Source organism: Fulmarus glacialis, unplaced genomic scaffold, assembly GCF_000690835.1.
Source record: "Fulmarus glacialis isolate BGI_N327 unplaced genomic scaffold, ASM69083v1 scaffold11967, whole genome shotgun sequence".
NCBI classification, from domain to species: domain Eukaryota; kingdom Metazoa; phylum Chordata; class Aves; order Procellariiformes; family Procellariidae; genus Fulmarus; species Fulmarus glacialis.
Genome location: NW_009221298.1, coordinates 683 through 18,033, shown reverse-complemented (window position 1 = coordinate 18,033; position 17,351 = coordinate 683). Strand labels below are relative to the sequence as shown.

Genomic DNA, 17,351 nt, shown 5'->3' with positions numbered 1-17,351 from the left:
ACCAGCCAAGCTTCAAGGTATATACATATTTTATTTTAAAAAAAGTTTACAGTTCTTTAATTATACACAACTATTGGAGAGGTTATACTCTTAGAGAAGAGGCATTTTGTCAGGGTGGCAGATGTGCCCACTACATCAACAACGCAAGAAAAAGAAGAGAAAAAAGGAGGAAAAAAAAAAAAAAAAAGGAGCCAACTCAAACAAGGGCAAAACACCCCTGATCTCTTCAAGTATCACACGATAGGTACCAAACACAGGCAGTAAAATCATGGCCATTTCTCATGCCGCAAACACCCCTGCTAAAGTGCCAGCAGAACTTGGACGAGCAAAAAAGAAGCAAAAAATAAAAGAGAAAATCGTCAAACACCTCCCAGCCTTCCCGACGGTCTGCGAGGAGGGTCCCTGCCGATGGACGACACCCATGGGGATGGGAAGGGGAGTCCCGTCTCTCCGGCACGTGTGAAGGGATGGGTAGACACGTAAAGAAGAGAGAGATGGGTTGGGGTTCAACCATGGACATGGTGGAGGGAGGAGGACAAGCCCGTGCCCTCCCAGGCTGACAGCAAAGCTCTGCTCCAGCCTGTTCCCACGCCAGCATCCTTCTGCGTCCGCCAAACCGACCTGTGGGTCAGGAAAAATTCGGCACGGACGGTCACCGACCGGCCCCGAGGCACCAGGTGCCACCATCGAGGGACACAGCAAGTCGGCTTTTCACATCACGCAAAAACCTCGGCGGCAGAAGGAGAGATTACAGGAATAGAAGCCAAAGGTTGTTTCCAAAACAGCGCCAAAGGGCTGTGGCAAGTTTTGGTAGCGGGGAATTCAACCCGGGCTGGCTGAGAAATTCCTGTCACCCATCAGAGCACAAGGTGACAACAACACTGTTTTCTGAAGAAGAGGAAAAAAAAACCCCTCAAGATGACAAAAAAAAGAGCTATTTTGCTTCAATACGGCTCCACCTTTTCTTCCAGACAACGTAGGCGTAGTTGTATTTACAAACTGTTTGGGGGGGAGGTTTCTTTTGGAAGAAAGAGGGCAGTTTGGGAAAAAAAAAAAAAGAGGTGAAAAGTGATGGAGGGGAAGCAGCAGAGGGGTGCCAGGCAGCCAGGAGCAGGCGTTCCCGACCCGCAGAGCAGACCCCAGTCCACCTCATCCCCTTGAAGCATCTTACATCCAGGACAGACATTTTTTACAAGCAGCATTTTGGCAGCCAGGTTTTCCTCCACCACCAGCAACCCTCTGTGCCGGGGCGGTGAGTTTTGCCACAGCTCGGGAATGCCGGGGACAAGCGTTTTCGTGGTCCTAGACCCGTTGAGCCACCAGCCTGCACAGCCTGGACAAGCTCCACGAGCCTCGCTGGATCCTCGCGCTCGGGTCAGGAGCTGGCCCTGGCAAACTGCGGCTTTACCGGTAATTTTTTGGGGAATCCCAGTTTAGCAGAATACACGTTTCACAAAAGGAGGGGGGAACGTGCGAGCGGTTTGATGCACTAAATCCAAGTTAGGGGATGGAGTGACGGGGAAGAAAAACCTGCAAAGGAAGGGGGATGAGGTAATTAGAACACTATTTTTATACAATATTGAAAAAATACAAATTTTTATTGTGATTTTTTTTTTTTTTTTTTTTTTTAATCTTTTAAGCTGATATCACCACCCAGCACTTACTCTACTCCTAAGTAGCACCTACAGTAAAGGTTATAGCACAAGCAAACTGCTAGGTCAGCAGGTAAGCAAGTTAAACAGTGCCAGCAAAACGTGGCCCCTCCCTCCCCAAAGTAATGAGAAAAACAGCGTGCTAGATAAGAGTTAAGTACACCATTACATGTTAAATAGTTAATATTACCCTTCCGACAAGCCACAAATGCTAGATAGAGAACTTCAGCACAGTCACTAGCCACAGCCCTAACATTACTGCTTTAAAATAAAAAAGGGAAAAAGGAGAGGAAAAACCCTTAATTCATGCCCATAATTAACATAAAGGAAATTCTTTGTATATTTTTTATTAAGGAAAATCATGCTAAAGCAAAGTGGTACTTTAAGAGGTTTTTTTTTTTTCCCCCAAAAGAAAAAAAAAAATTGATTGTGCTTTATGAATTAGAAATAGGATTGTAACCTTCCAACCCCAATGACTCAAAACTTGGTGGCATTTCTAAAGAAAAAAAAGCAATTCTGGGAAAATTACATATGTACCAGTCTGACATTCAAAACTCTGCTTGAGAGTTGCTCAGGGTGGGTTGATTTTTTCCATGCACTGTCCTGTAGGTTGCACCACAAATTAAAACATCTTGTCCAAACCCCTCCAAAAGAATACAGCAGGTAACATTCAGCTTTAAAAATCCATCTTAGTTTGAATCTCCAATTATCCAAATGCACAATTATCCAAATTCAAGTATACCGGCATCCCAGGTAGACATTTACTATATTAGATTTCATAGTGTTAAAACAAACAAACAAAAATCTCAGCTTGCTGAAAGACACCAGGAGAAATCAAACATTTCAATTCAGAAGCATCCTGGAAAAAAAACAAAACAAAACAAAACAGAGCAGATTCACTTGCTTCCTCAATTGGTGCTTTTAGGCTTTTTTTATTCATCTCAAATTTTTCTAGATCATATTCTTTGTTAACTTTTAAGAAATTTTAATCCTGTTGTACACACACAAGCAGATGGCTAACCAAGCTGGTGCAGAAGCCGGGGGGGGAGGGGGAGAGGGAAAGGAAAATAAAATCAGTGCCGGTGGATTCGTGGACTACAGCCAATGGGCCAGTCTTCGTGGATCTGAAGCTCTCAGCAAGGCTAATCCATCTGGTCAGAGGACCCTCTTAGGAGATGGAGAGTGTTTGCGAGGTGTTTAACCATACTTCAAGCAAGAGAAAAAAAGCAAACTTGAAGCCATCAAAGGGCAGCAGTTTCAAAACTATGACAAAGTAAGAGTTTGACTTCACATGTGCTCCAGCTAAATCAAAGCACTCTTCAGAGAGCATCGTTTCTGGTTGTTTTTGTTTTTTTTTTTTTTTTTTCCTCCCGAAAAGGGAACAGCTCGTAATCCAGACCAAGAAAGTGAATAACATCCAGATGAAGGCTTTCAAAAGTCCCAAAAGCAAATAGACCAGTGGTTGTCAGTCCCTACAGTTCAGAAGGGCAGGCAGGAGTCCATATATAAAAACGGACTTAAAATCCAAGTCAAAATTTTTAAGCTTCAATGCTGTGAATAGCTCCATGCATTTGAATCGTTTGTTTTTATTTTATTTATTTTTTTTTAATGTGACTCCACGTAAATACGATCAGCAAGGTTGACCTGAAGGAGCACCTTTTATTCCACTGTCTGATCTACACGGTTAGTATATCATCCCCCAGATATTATACTTTGAGAAAACGCTGTTCCACGTTAGCATCCATGGTGGTGTCTTTGGAAACATCAATAAGAAAGCAAACATCTTTTTGCTAACTCCCTATCTACCAGGGCAGCTGTTTTAGCTGACAGTTCAGTAGCACACAAGTTGACTTGGCCAAATGGAATCTGAATGCATGCATTCGGGCTGCATATTGCTACCAAAATGGAATGTGGGAATATGCTATGCACCTCGGGTTCGAGAAATGACCAAGAAAATCAAGATCTAAAGGGTGATATATATATATCAATGCTATTATTCATAAAAACCTGTTTAGTAATAAAAAAAATTGCTTTGTTTAAATATGAATATTATAGTCTGCTTCTCATGGTTAGGAAATTAGAGTCTCTCTGAAAAGCAGGTTGCCTCTTCTACTACAACTCCATATCCTGAGCCTCATCTTCCGAGAAGTCGGACATGGAGCTCTCAGATGAGCTGTCCCCGGTGCCTTCTTCCTGTTCTTTTAGTGCTTCTTCTGTTGCATATTTCTGAATGTATTCTGTATGTGACAGAAAAGAAAAGACATATAAGCAGCATATATTCAACAGTCAGAGGATGGGTGAACTACGACTAACGGCTGGTTGGGTCACATCGTGTTTGATAAGTCATATAGGTTACCATATTTCTCAGACCAAAGGCAGCATTGTCCAACAACGTGTGAAAACAGCTGATGGAGACCTTAGAGACGTGCAAGACCCTTGAAAACAAGTATGATCCCAAGGCTCCTACGTCAGCATCACGCACACTCGTAGCTGGAAACAATCTAAGTCTTCCCCGGTATGGCGTATCTCACTTAACAGGACAGGAGTCCATTTACTGCCAAAATAGGAGTTCTCTAGTGGTGACCTAGAGAACAAGCCTAAAAAGCCATCAAGATGTCACCATATAGCCTGACTAAGAAATGAAGATCTTAGAGTTTAAACCGATAGCGCAGAACAACCATCACCGAAGCCAAGCTGAGAGCCAGACTAAACTTCCAGACTAAACTCTGCATAAGCAGAGTTTAAGGAAGGATGGGCAGAGAAAGCAGAACAGAAGACTACTGCAGGAATAGCTGCACTTTTTTTTTTTTTAATAAAAAGCAAAAGCTCCTTTCCCCAGCCTTGAAATAAACAGGCCCCAGGCTCTGTTTTCAAAGCACAACTCTTGCAACCTGCTTCACATCAGACAGCAGCCATAGGATTAGCTGAAAAGGACCCGCGGGGAGCCCTCTGCGGGGAGGAGGGCTACTGCAATGCAGGTCACCGACGGAAACCGTGTCTCGCAGCGGGGTCCAAACCACACTGGCTCTAGGCACCCCGACCAACACCTTGAACTGCAGCCAGGAGCAAGCAGGAAGCTGTACGGCAAGTGGGAAAACTGGTTTACTGGGATTCCTGCACCCAGGTAAAGTAACCGCTGCCAACCGTGGCTTCTACCGTCACCTCCGTGCAGAGGGACAGAGCAAAAAGGCAACGCGAAGTGGATCGGATCAGTCAGACCGAGTCTGGCAATCCCTTTCCTTCCTTCGTGGCTGCAGGAGGCTCCCAGAGAGATCTGAGGAGGGGCTGGTGTCCTCAGCAGGCAGGCTACTTTGAGCTGAGAAAGCCCATTCCTTACAGGCATGCAGGTGTACAGAATGGAGAAGGGGTGAAAGCCTGGCACAAAACTCGGCTAAAGAAGGGGTGCTCAGCCTCAACTTCAAGTCTTCCTCTTATTGACCTCCTCTTTTCCCCCTCACTCTAAGAAAGCAGCTTCATAGTGTGAAGGAGTGATGTAACCTCACTATCCCGACAGCGTATCCTCCACACCGCAGGCCACGCACTTTGGGCTGGAGAGGGGTCTTGTGCTCAAGTTGCCGTTGGGGAATTACAGTCGAGAACTCATTATCTTTCCAGATATGAAGGTACTAAAATACGACAAAGCCTCCTCCAAACAGCAGTATCGAAAAAATGGAGAAAGAGGGAATACCACCACCCCTTTGTGCTCAAAGATGAGCCCCTGTGTGGAAACGTGAATGTCACATCCCAGTCCCAGCCCAGCAGCCATCCCAACTGTATGTTCTTTAACTCCTCCTAGGGAACGAAGTCCACAGGGAGCACCTCTCCTCCTGGAGCACAGATCACTGCTTTTTATTCCATACCGTATCGTGATAGATGCACTGACAAAGCTGCAGGAGGATGCATCTAATGCCAGATAACTAAGTGCTACAACACAGGTTTTAAAGATTGCGCTTTGCAGAGCCTGGCTTCTTAAAGCTGTCCCTCTTTCCTTCTGCTTTTCTATCCTTCACCCTAGTGGAAGGGACAATACTCGGCAAGAGATCTGCATCATCATCATGGTTTTTTCCACAGTTCTGGAGCTGACATAGGGACACTGAGCCCAAACATGTTACTCTGGGTTCAGGAGTATAGAAAGGATACAGCAACCCGAAGCCAACACTTCATGGAGGAGTTCCGAGGATGGAGCAGCTGGTGGCCTTGGCAGACCTGTTCCACCCTGGAAAAGCTATAAGAACTGCCTGGAAGGTGAGCCCAGTGAGCTTCAGCTTCTCCATCTAATGACGCACGCAGCTTCAGTCTGACTGTTTAATATACATTATTAACCTGCTCACTCGGACTACAGAAGCAGTTGTTCAAATCTGTTTTACAAGAACTTGTTAAGAACTGATAAAGTATTGAAGGCAGCTATGTAAACACCAGGAAGCACAGAGCGCTCAAGGTCTCGGATTGCCCTCAGGCTGCTGGAGCCCACGTAGTATCAACAGAAAAGCACCCTTGTGCTCCATCCTCAGGTCCTGGCCACGGAGAAGCCCCTTCTTGGAAGGTGCTAGCCCGTGTCACCATGGAGCCTAGGCCCTGCCCGATCACATCTCTTGCCTGTACCGAACAGGAGTTGTAGAGTCTGGGGCAGGGAGCACCTGCCAAAAGAGATGGACACTGCAAAGTGAGAAGAATTGGTGTGACAGACCTAATGGTTTAAAGATGAGAGGGACTAACTGAAGGAGGGACCAAAAAAACAGCCTGCCTTCAGAGAATTTACACAGGAAGGTGGGTTGGCAGTAGTTAGCAGAGCTAAGAAGATGGGATGCCAACATGACATATCCTTGTACCAGCTACTCCCTTCCCATAGCTTTCCAAGAATTAATCTCCCTCTCTAAAAGGGCTGTTTACCCAAATGAGTTGTTATTCCTTACACAATCCAGCAAAAGGAACCAAAGTTCCTTTGCTGTAAGACTTTGGGTGTCCTTGGATGATAAAGGCAACCCCTTATGGGGCACCTTAGAAATACATTCCCTCTACGCTTACCCCAAACCCACCTAAACAAACACTGTAGCTGCCTCAGGAGTCCCCAAACACAGTAGACACATGCCAGTGACCATGGCAGGACAGGAGGCCAGCAGTGCTTCTTCACTGACTACTTCAAGTGCTCTCTGGGCCACTTGAGATTTGGACATGGAAGCCACTGTTTCTTACTGTTGGAAAAGGCCTGCTTGAGCCTAAGCGAAAACACAGCTTGAAGCACTTCAAACTTAAAATGCCAGCTTCTACCCAGGAAAGCTACCAAGCCCTGGGCTGGGTTTTTCTGACGGTTTAATCTGGGAAAGGTCAAACTTCCAGGGAGCTTCAGTCTATTAAGGGAAGAAAACAGCAATATCTAAATTATACTGACAAACTGTCTTCCACAGAAGCCTGTTCACATTGAGAAGGGAAAGCCTTTATGCACCCATTCCTACCAGGGAAACACAGCTTTGATTCATCTGTTTTGAAACCCTGGAGCAACAAGAACAAGCTGTGGTTGTGCCCCGTGGCTGGTACGTGCCCGTGAGCCACACTGGTGTTTCAAAGGACTCTAATGGAACTTCAGAGCCGACATGTGGGATGGGAGAACTGCTCCCAGAGATGTCCTCTGCCCCCAGCAAACACTCAACCTGCCCCTCAGCACCCTTCAGCTGCTGTTACTCACCACCGCCACCCTCCCAAAAGAAGTTTTCGTATTAGATCTACCAAAGAGAAAGAAAGGCAGCACACACAGGACTTAAGCACCAATTCCCAGCAGCTCAACACAAGCAAACGTTGAGCCATTTTTGCGTATCTGAAGCCCACCCTCGGGTGCTCTGCCAATGATCAGGCAAGCCATCTCACCAAGAGCTATCAGGGAGATCTTAAAGGAGCACTTGGCTCTGTGTCCATGAACTACTTCGTCTACATGAAGGCTCTAATGCTAAGAATCGCAGTCTTCAGCTGTATATTGGTAATATTAATGGACATCTACAAGTTTCACGATAAATCCTTACTTGTTTGGGTCTCATACTAAGAATCACAGGAACTACAAATCCTGGGCCACATTTCTAAGCCTACGCCCATCTCTTCACTACCACTATGTCAAACAACAGTTCTATGCGCTCATAACTAAAAAATGAAGAAAAGCAGCAATAAATTATGTATTTGCACTACTGAGTTTCCCAGAGCAGAGAAGCTGCTACAATCCATTGCATCAATTTTAACATGTCCACGGCTATTTTTAAAAACGCTACAATATCAGGAATGACAGTGTTTAGTTCTATCTTATACTGGTCACGCAAGCCTGGGAAGAGACAGCAGAAGGAGGGCTCTTGGGTATATGGAACACGAGACATGTTGCAAGCACTTAAAACTCCCTCCAGATCATCTTCATGGCCTGTACCTGGCTGTCAGGATGGAAACGAGGGAGCAGACTATCCCATTTAGCTTCCCTGAAGGATGTCCTCAGATCTTCCTTGAAGTACGTGCTGTTGGCTAGCATCAGTTTATTTGCTTTTTTCAAGGATGTATCTCTTTCTATTCCTGTTTCATTAAAGCATAGAGGACACCCAAAGAGTCCCTCGTGTTGGCCCTGGAGATTTTATCTGACAAACCATTTTGCCTGGAAGCTTTGCCATTTGAAAAAAAGGCAGTGGACTTCAGGATACTGAGCAGGCCAGATCTGCAGGGTAGTTCTTACGATCCTGTCATGCAGCTGTCAGAGGAGTCAAGCAAAGTGGGCTGAATAACTCAGTATTTAAATCATGGCTTTGCTTGGCCTCATTTGTAGTTCTGCCCTGAAACAAAAATCGCAGCTGATGAAGTCATTTCACATCAGAACAAAGTGACTTGAGGTTTAACCACTCTGGAGCGATGTGGCAGAGCTCATAGAAGGACTCCACCACCAAATCCCGTGTCTTTCTGGGATACCTGCGCTTTCCAAACAAGAGCGAGCTTTCACAACGCTCCGTTAGGAAAGCTGCTACACCACCTCACACTGGGAAGGAGATTAGATCGTGCCGCTCATGGAGGCTCTCCTTGCTGAACAGGCCCTGCAAACCTTTCTAGCAGGGCTCCCATGGACAAACAAGTCTTATAGTTATTCAGTAACCAAAGAAGGAAGAAAAAAAAAAAATATCAGGCAGTCATGGTCTCTTAAAAAACTCCGTTGAAGACCAAATCTGGGCCAAAGGCTGTAAACATCCCACCGCTGGATTAAATGATGATTGTGTTCACTGGATCAAGGGAGAGGTAAAGTCCATGGCTTTGCCATAGGCTTGTCACATCAGGAAATGGTGCCCTGCTCCTGTCTGCATGCAGCAGATTTTAGGGAAGGCAGAGCACAAATTTAAAGCGCAATTCTTGTTTTTTATCTTATTTCTTATGCTTGCAAAACTAATTCAATTTCTGTCTCACATACTAGCTTGCTAGGACAGTCCTTCTAACACCAGTCTTATCCAAAGTATTTGAGTCTCTTTACTGGGATCCTTTCCTGATCCCAAGGAGGTACTGAGTCTATCCCTCAAGCCTTGTCTAACATGTCCTTCCAACCTTTCCAAGAGCAGACACACCAGCACCCTCACCAGCTCTGCCAGCACTCACCTACCCTCACCAGCCACTGTTAATGTTTAGCCTGGGATCCCCCAACCGAGTTACATGCCTGTGACCACATCCTGCTCACGCTGATCACGGGATAAATCATTCCCTTCCTCTTTGAAGGCACCTTTGACATGAACCCTGTTCAGTCCTCTAGATTAAACTCCTCCAATTCTTTCCCTCTCTCCTCTTAAGACACATATTCAAGACCATATGCCCTTGTTACACCCTGCCAGACTTTACTAATTGGTCTGCAGCTTTCTTAAATGTCAGTCCCTGAACCAGGCACAGCACTATTAAGCCTTGACTGAACTAGGAAGTAGCAAGGAAGGATTTACCGAAAAACCCTGCTCTGTCACAGAACGAAAGTGCTTTCTGCAACAGCATCACCAATTCCTTGATTGCTACTCTCAGATCACTTTCCACAGGACTGCTAACAAGCCACTTTCTATGCAGTAAATGTGCAACTGGATGCTCCCGCTTCAGTTTAGCGCTTTTCCTTGTCCCTTCTTCGGTCGCACACCTTTTCTTCTGAATCGTTTCTCCGATCTCTCAAAATCACGTTGAATCCTAACCCAGTTTTCTCACAGCCTTCCCTGCTTAGGGTCTGCTAATTGATTTAAAAACCCTGCCCCACATTCTGCATACACCGCAGCAGCAGTTCATCCACTACCCCCATTTAAAATGGATGGGGACCCTGTAATGGGAAGGAATGGGGCACTGACACACAAACACGCAGTAAAGACAGTCCTCATCCTCCCAGAGTGGAATCACAGTAACGCCACTCATTCCGCAATGTGTTATTTACGCCCTTACCTTTAATTTTCTGTTTATACTCTTCTGGTCGGTGGAGGTACATGGCTGCAGCGTCACCATTTAGAGGATCTATAGGGTTAGGATAAGCCAGCAGCTGGGGCAGGAACGATTCAAATATATTGGTGAGATCTGCAAGTGAAAGACACAGTTGTTCATGTCCACAGACCCACAGTCAGTCTGATTAATCACCCCGCAAGCACCAGCACTGGAACAGCAGCACAAAGCTTCAAATGCAAACGCACTGAAAATCTGGATGCAAGTTGAAATAAAGGAAATGGCATTGGGGGAAGCACATACAGGGCTGATAAAAGAGCTTCTGTTGCTGCCGGAGGTATGCTGCAGCTCCTCAGCTAACCGCACAAACTACTTGACATCCCAACAACGTAGATACAGATATCTGTGGGTTAAGCAAAGAAGTGGAAGGACACAATTGTCTTGTTTCCCGTTGAGTCTCAGCCCTGGCTTAAAAAAAAAAAAGGAAAAAAGAAAAACAAAGCGCTGTGCTTCACCCCTCACTGAATTCTTCTACTTCTGCCTCCTTCTATTACCATCTTTAAATGTCTTATGCTCCATGACTAAAATTGACATATCTCAAGCATAAAGCACCTTCCAAAGTGCTTTAGATGATCGCTTTAGATTGATTAGGCAATCCCAAGCACAAATACAGGCTGGGCAGAGAATGGATTGAGAGCAGCCCTGAGGAGAAGGACTTTGGGGTGTGGGTTGATGAGAAGCTCAACATGATCCGGCAATGTGCGCCTGCAGCCCAGAAGGCCAACCGGGCTGCATCCTGGGCTGCATCACCAGCAGCGTGGCCAGCAGGTCGAGGGAGGGGATTCTGCCCCTCTACTCCGCTCTGGTGAGAGCCTACCTGCAGTACTGTGTCCAGCTCTGGGGCTCCCAAGATAAGAAGGACATGGACCTGTTGGAGCAAGTCCAGAGGAAGGCCACGAAGATGGTCAGAGGGCTGGAGCACCTCTCCTATGAAGACAGGCTGAGAGAGTGGGGTTGTTCAGCCTGGAGAAGAGAAGGCTATAAGGTAGCCTTCCAGTACCCTTGAAGGGGGCCTACAGGAAAGCTGGAGAGGAACTTTTTACAAGGGCATGTAGTGATAGGACAAGGAGTAATGGCTTTAAACTGAAAGAGGGTACATTTAGACTAGATATAAGGAAGAAATTCTTCACTATGAGGGTGGTGAGGCACTGGAACAGGTTGCCCAGAGAAGTTGTGGATGCCCCATCCCTGGAAGCGTTCAAGGCCAGGTTGGTTGGGGCTTTGAGCAACCTGGTCTAGTGGAAAGTGTCCCTGCCTGTGGCAGGGGGGGTGGAACTAGACGATCTTTAAGGTCCCTTCAAACCCAAACCATTCTATGAATTCTATCATTGTGTTAATAGAAAGAGCAATCAACAAGTCCCTCCTCCAACTCAAAACAATTCGCAGAATGTGAAGAGCTCACATTAACACCTTGGTGCTAGTTGGCATCTGTCACTAAATAATCCACAACAAGAAACATACTTCTGGTGCCGATGAGTAATTGTGGATACACGAAACCCTCTTCCCACATCCCTAAGATGACAAGTACCACACTTCAGCGGTGGGGGTGTTCAGAAACAAGCCCTGTGTCATTATTTCTCCTTGGGGGCTTCAGAAGGACCACGCACACCCACACAGAGCAGAGATTAAACCCCCAGTACAGGGCTGTGCGCCAGGTTTCGCTTTAGCCACTGGAGAGCTGCTGATACAGGCAGACCAGCATTCGTTATGTGGGGTTTTCTGTTGGGTTTTGTTTGGGAATATTCTACACATCTTTTATCAGGACCCCCCCTTCTTCCCTAATTAAAGGGAGTGTCTCTTTCCTGGTAGCAGAGGAATCCTGCCTGTGGATGAGCATCACCAGTCCCTCTAGCATGGATCAAAGTGGAGCTGTCAGAAGGGAAGCCCAACGCTCCCTAGGATCCACCATGTGAGCAGTTAACCATCTCAACCTGCCTCTTACAGGAACAAGGCTGTGTGACTATTCCTGAGCCCAGCCATCGCCGAGCCCCACGGAGCTGCTAAATTCAACCAGATCTGATGAAGGGCAGGGACCTCAGAGCCCTTAACTTTCTAAAGGATTCATCAAAATGCGTGGGCAGGTAGGGGGAGAGATCTCCAAGTGCTCTCCTTGTGCAAACGGTTACTCTGGCTCTGGGCTATAGCTGCAGAAAACCAGGCTCTAGCTCCATCGCCAGCAAAGATACAGCCTTAGAAGAGCAGCGCAGTAGGTCCAGGCAGATCATCACCACTGCCCGACGTTACCACCTCTGCAAATCTACCAATGGGCATGCTTTCAGAACATGCTTTCAGATCTTGCTCAAGAGAATCAAAGGAGACTCGAAGTTTTGTCAGTTCTTCCCTCCTGCATCAACATGTCTGGGACATACAGACACTATGCTATGACTACCTCAGTCACCCATTCAGCATAAACCCTGCCGAGCAGGAGGAAAGGCCTAAGAAATTAGGTGCTTTTACCCTGAAATCTCTTTCTGCTGTATTGAAGCTGTTGCCCCTTCCAATATTGGCTGAGGACAGTGATGAAGCACTTTAAGGCACGCGTGGTACCTTGACCAAGTTTGCCATGGCTGGCACACTGAGCCAGGTTCCACCAGCTGCTTCTAGGATGATGCACAACAGCAACTGGAAGAAGGATCCTAATCCAAAACAGGACCACAAAAAACAGTGAGAATGCTCTATATTTGCTGCTGTGGTAGTGGCTTGCCCAGTTAAACCTCCTAGGGATTGGGTTCAGACACCATCAGCAAGAATTTGACTTCAGTTTGTGAAACCACCTGCTCTTGGGACAAGTCTCTCCACAGAGCAGGCTTAGATCAAGTACCTCTTTGTGGCCATTAGACAACTAAAGTCTCATGTAGGCTGAGCAAGCAGAGTCCTGGAAGGTCACCATGGCTCACAGGACACACTGCAGGGATTTTATTTTATTTTTTTCTTTAAGAGACCTCATTAATTTCCCCCTTCTTTCAAATCCCCAAAAGTGGCTTTTAGTTGAACATATGCAGGAAGCCCAACCATAGCACTAAGGACTTGATACTTCATTAGGAAAGGAGAGGGAATTTAACCACGAGGTCTTCATGAATTTATTGGTAGCTATTCTGGGTCTCTTCCACCTTAGTTGCTCCTTGAATTATCTGACCCACTTCCTCTGCCAGCGCAGGAGCGCTCTGGTTTAAAGGGGTGACACTCCAAACAACACAGCTGTGCTGAGAGGCACTGGGGAGTATTATTTCATTTTCATTTCACGTTCAGAAATGGGCCATCTCCTGACTTCAGACAAGGAGGCAAAGCCCTGGAAGCGGAGGTGATGTAGGCACTCTAGTGCTGATGACTTCTGAGTGAAGGGGCAGAGTGAATGCAGTCACCCCAGTGTCCTCCCTGCAGCTTCAAGGCAGCCTGCGGCAAGGCAAGGGAAGTCTGAAATAAGGTCACTGTCAAGCAATGCACTTTCTAATGCCAGGTTTCGCCAGTTACTGTGGAAGGTGCTCTACAGAATACACACCTGATACCTTCAAGTTACCTTACACCTATCACTGACATGACAAGGAAAAATGGAGATTATTTTTGCAGGCTTGCTGATATTAATACATTGCAAGCACAGCAAACACCGAAGTTGTTTTTTCTACCTTTACAAGCAATAACAATGACAAAAATACAGCAGCACTCATTAGGAAACCTCTCACAGAAAACCCTCCTACGAAATTGTTTGGAAATAGTGCAGAAACCCCACTGTACCGTCTGTGAGAGCATGCTGCAGAACAGGGAGCCCATCCATGCATGGCTTCCAAAGCAAAACCCAGACTGCAGCAAAACCCACAAAAACCAGCACCACAGTTATACTGGAGCGATTTTCTTTTGTCCGGCCATCCCCAAGATCTGCAGGTGGCACTTAAGGGTTGGGACAGCAGCACATGCTGCACTGTGCTGCATTCTGCTGCCGGCTGAACCGTGCAAGTTCATCCCCAGCAGAGGGCTTGGTTTGCTAACACCACTTTAATTCCTCCTCCTCGCATCAGATCCTCCCAGGACACAAGAGCATCCTCTTCCTCCATTAGCAACACCACCTGGGTCACGGCTAAGCCGATCTCTCACAACAAAACCATGTGAAGTGTATGCCATGCACCTACGACATGAGGACTTCAGGCATTCTGATGAGGAGTAAAGTTCAACAAGTTGCTATAGCAATTTCCCAACCAGAATTCACCAAGTCTGGTATTTCCTTACAAATTGTGCTTGCGAGGAAGGTGAAGTAGCTTGTCTCTCTAGCAACTGCTTCAAAACTTCAACTTACATAGGTAAAATCAGTTTTTCATGGAAGAACACGAACGATTTGATGTGCATATTCCCCTGAATACTCTTCCACAAAGCATAATTGGAACATCGGAAGAATGTCCACTTTTAAAATGCAGCCAACCTAGACTAGATACTCAACTGTATTCCTTTTAACAATTTCAGCTTTCTCTAAATGCTATTTTAATGGGTCTTCAGCTACTGGCTAACGTTTTAATATCTCTAAAAAGGAGAGTTATAGCCAGACACGACCTAATGGGAAACCCAAAACATTCTGCAGCAAGCAGTGCAGTCACTAGATGCACTACCACCTCCTAGCCTGCAATGAAATGATGCTGCCACGACAAACAGGAATGGTTTCTGGTGCCATCTTCCGTAGAAGTGGGATCATAGCCTTGTGCACAAAGAACACCAGCTCAAATGCATGTACAAAACATGGATGGGGTAGCTGGAACTAGGTTTCACTTTAGATACAGTCAATCCTCTCTTTCAATGCTGAATCGTGGCTGGGTACTGTTGTGCAGTTGCCAGACACTGCCAAGCAATGGATTGAGCGATCCTTTGTAAGGTTTATGGAACATTTTCACCTCTCTGGCATAAAAACAGGTTACGAAAGTATTTTCACATGAAAATCTTATTTTTCACGTGATCTTGGCTCAGTGAGGAGTCTGAAACTTCAGTAAAAAAAAGAGTTGGCCTTATATCATCTGTACCCAGCAAGCTGTGTTGTGTTAATACACCAAGTAAGGATGCTCACGTGATCAGCTTTTGGGGAAATGCCAAACTCACCGTAGAGAGCTGTCCAAGTTTGATTGATTACATCTAGACATACAGTTCCTGACCTGAAACATACGGAAAGGATGGAATTAAACACAGTCACACTCAAAAATACTCTGGGGATTTAGTATAATCTACCCCCTCCCTTCCCTGCCCTGCCTCTGCCCCACTGTTTCAGATAAGCTATGATTTACTCCTGTCTTGCGGTTAATAGAGGGGCAGCCTTTAACGACATGAATCTTCATACTCTGCACAAAAGAAAGTAAGTTGGAGCCATTACTGAATTAGTTGGTCCATGTGGGGCTCTGCTGGACAGACTGAAGCATAGGTGGCTCCCCTTAATAAAATCCTAACTGAAAAAAAATGTGGCAAAACATCTTATGTTTTGAAGAATTTTAGTATAGATGTGAACTTCAGCTAAAGAGGGAGCTATGGCTTAGCCGACGCTGTTCCTTGTTTCTAGAAATGATGCCAATGAGGAGGGGGACTGGCAACCTTGAATTTTCTGTAAATGAAGCATGTTACAATACAAAAACCACATCTGCAAGAGAGCCTGCAACATGCAGCTCTCTAGTCTTGCCCACAGCCTGACCCACTCCTGAAAGTTAACTTGTGACAAGATCTACTTCTATCAAATCCCCCACTCTGTACTCTTAGATTGATGAAAGCATTATTCAACTCATCAGCGTATTATTGTGAAACCAAAATACAGTTACAATTAGACAAACTCCTCAGAAAAACCACACACTAGGGATTTACTTACGCTTCGTCAATGTTGGGATGGAAAATTTTATTCATGAATCCTGCAAAGAGACACACTGGTAAATAGCAGAAAACAGCCACAGATTGATTTTTTTTTTTTTCCCCTCAAATAAGAGAAGTCTGGAATTTACTGAATAAGGACTCATCAGACTACTTTCAAAGAAAACCCAGCCTTAGCTATATATAGCTATGTAACCTTTAAAATACACAGGCAACATTCTGCCCCTAGGGTCCTTGTCCATTCCCTCGAAATTCAGCAAAACCCTCTGTTTACAGTGCAACCGTACCGCAAAGGTTTTGTGGTTCAGTATTATCTTGAAAGGAACTGCCCATCAGCACAATCGAGCACCCACATCTGATGAAGTGTTTTTAAAAGCTGCAAGGATCTTTTGAATAAACACTAAACACAAAATTTAAGCTCAACATTTGCTTTAAGATTCTTTTTTTTTTTTTTTATGTCTCCCAACAAAGATTTTCTATGAACTTGAAGTTGCAACATTAGTCTACATTTGTAAGCCATTCAGGGGCAGAGCGTTAATACTTCAAGTTTTGCACCGATACAGCAATTAATCAATCTGCTGGTATCTCTGGTCCCCTTGAAAAGAAAACAGCTCAGATGCAAGGTCTAGAATGAGAAAGCTCATCATGGCTTTATCCACATTTCAGACTTCTAGATTTGATAGTGCTTTCTTTGTTCTGACTTGCAAATTGAATTGTTAAAAAAAAATCTGTGGTTTCAAGACTTACGACATCACGGTAGAAGATGCCTCACACTTTAAAGACTGCATCTGATAGCAGCAGCTAGAGGTAAGCTGTGTTTTCCAGCTGTCTACTTTAACCTCAAGTTCAAGACAGATGGCACCTCAAAAACACTCCCCTCTTCTCCCACAAATAGAGTTTATAAAACAAAGATATTAAAGGAATTATAACACACGCCATACTTGGCACCACAGCCTGTGTAGAAGTAAAGCACATCCACCCCAAAAGCAAAGTCAAGTGTTGCAGACGATGGCTGTCGGTGGATGCAGAATCCAGCTTCCAAACTCTTCCCTTTCCTTTCAATAGGAGGAACCCAAATACCTGGGTGTGGGACACGTCCCCAGCACAGAATGGACATGGAGCCGGGATAGACAACTGGGTTTTCCAGTTATTTCACTGCCAAATGGATCAAGTATTCCTATATACTTCTGCTGGCTTGGCCAAATCATTTGGGTTCTGCCCAGAAGGGCTGCTGCAACCCTTGTTTCTGTTACAGGTTAAGCTGCTTCCATATCTTAACATTGATTTTTTTCAGAACTTAAAATAAAACCTTCTTTCCTCTGTGGTACCGTCATCCCGCAGCCTGTAAAGCCCTACAAACACTGCCCATGTGGGAATCACACTTTTCTGCAATAAGAAGAAATCTAC

The 17,351-nt window shown here is 45.4% G+C and overlaps 1 protein-coding gene across 1 annotated transcript; it reads right to left on the bottom strand.

Moving 5' to 3' along the window:
• Nucleotides 1–3,017: 3,017 nt before the first annotated feature.
• On the bottom strand, nucleotides 3,018–15,981 carry UBE2H (ubiquitin-conjugating enzyme E2H). The gene is made up of 4 exons (XM_009581057.1): nucleotides 15,946–15,981; nucleotides 15,195–15,247; nucleotides 10,065–10,193; nucleotides 3,018–3,889 (listed from the first exon to the last, which is right to left on the bottom strand). The coding sequence occupies exons 1-4, from the start codon at nucleotides 15,978–15,980 to the stop codon at nucleotides 3,765–3,767; spliced, it is 342 nt and encodes a 113-aa protein (XP_009579352.1). The 5' UTR covers nucleotide 15,981; the 3' UTR covers nucleotides 3,018–3,764.
• Between the last annotated feature and the right edge of the window lie 1,370 nt (nucleotides 15,982–17,351).

What these genes read in the sequence shown, in the direction of transcription:
- UBE2H (XM_009581057.1), bottom strand. Translation starts at nt 15,980, where the DNA reads ATGAATAAAATTTTCCATCCCAACATTGACGAAGC. An exon ending in AACTTGGACAGCTCTCTACG is followed by an intron (nt 10,194 to 15,194) that starts GTGAGTTTGGCA and finishes TTTCACTTGCAG; the next exon opens with ATCTCACCAATATATTTGAA. An exon ending in GTATAAACAGAAAATTAAAG is followed by an intron (nt 3,890 to 10,064) that starts GTAAGGGCGTAA and finishes TGTCACATACAG; the next exon opens with AATACATTCAGAAATATGCA.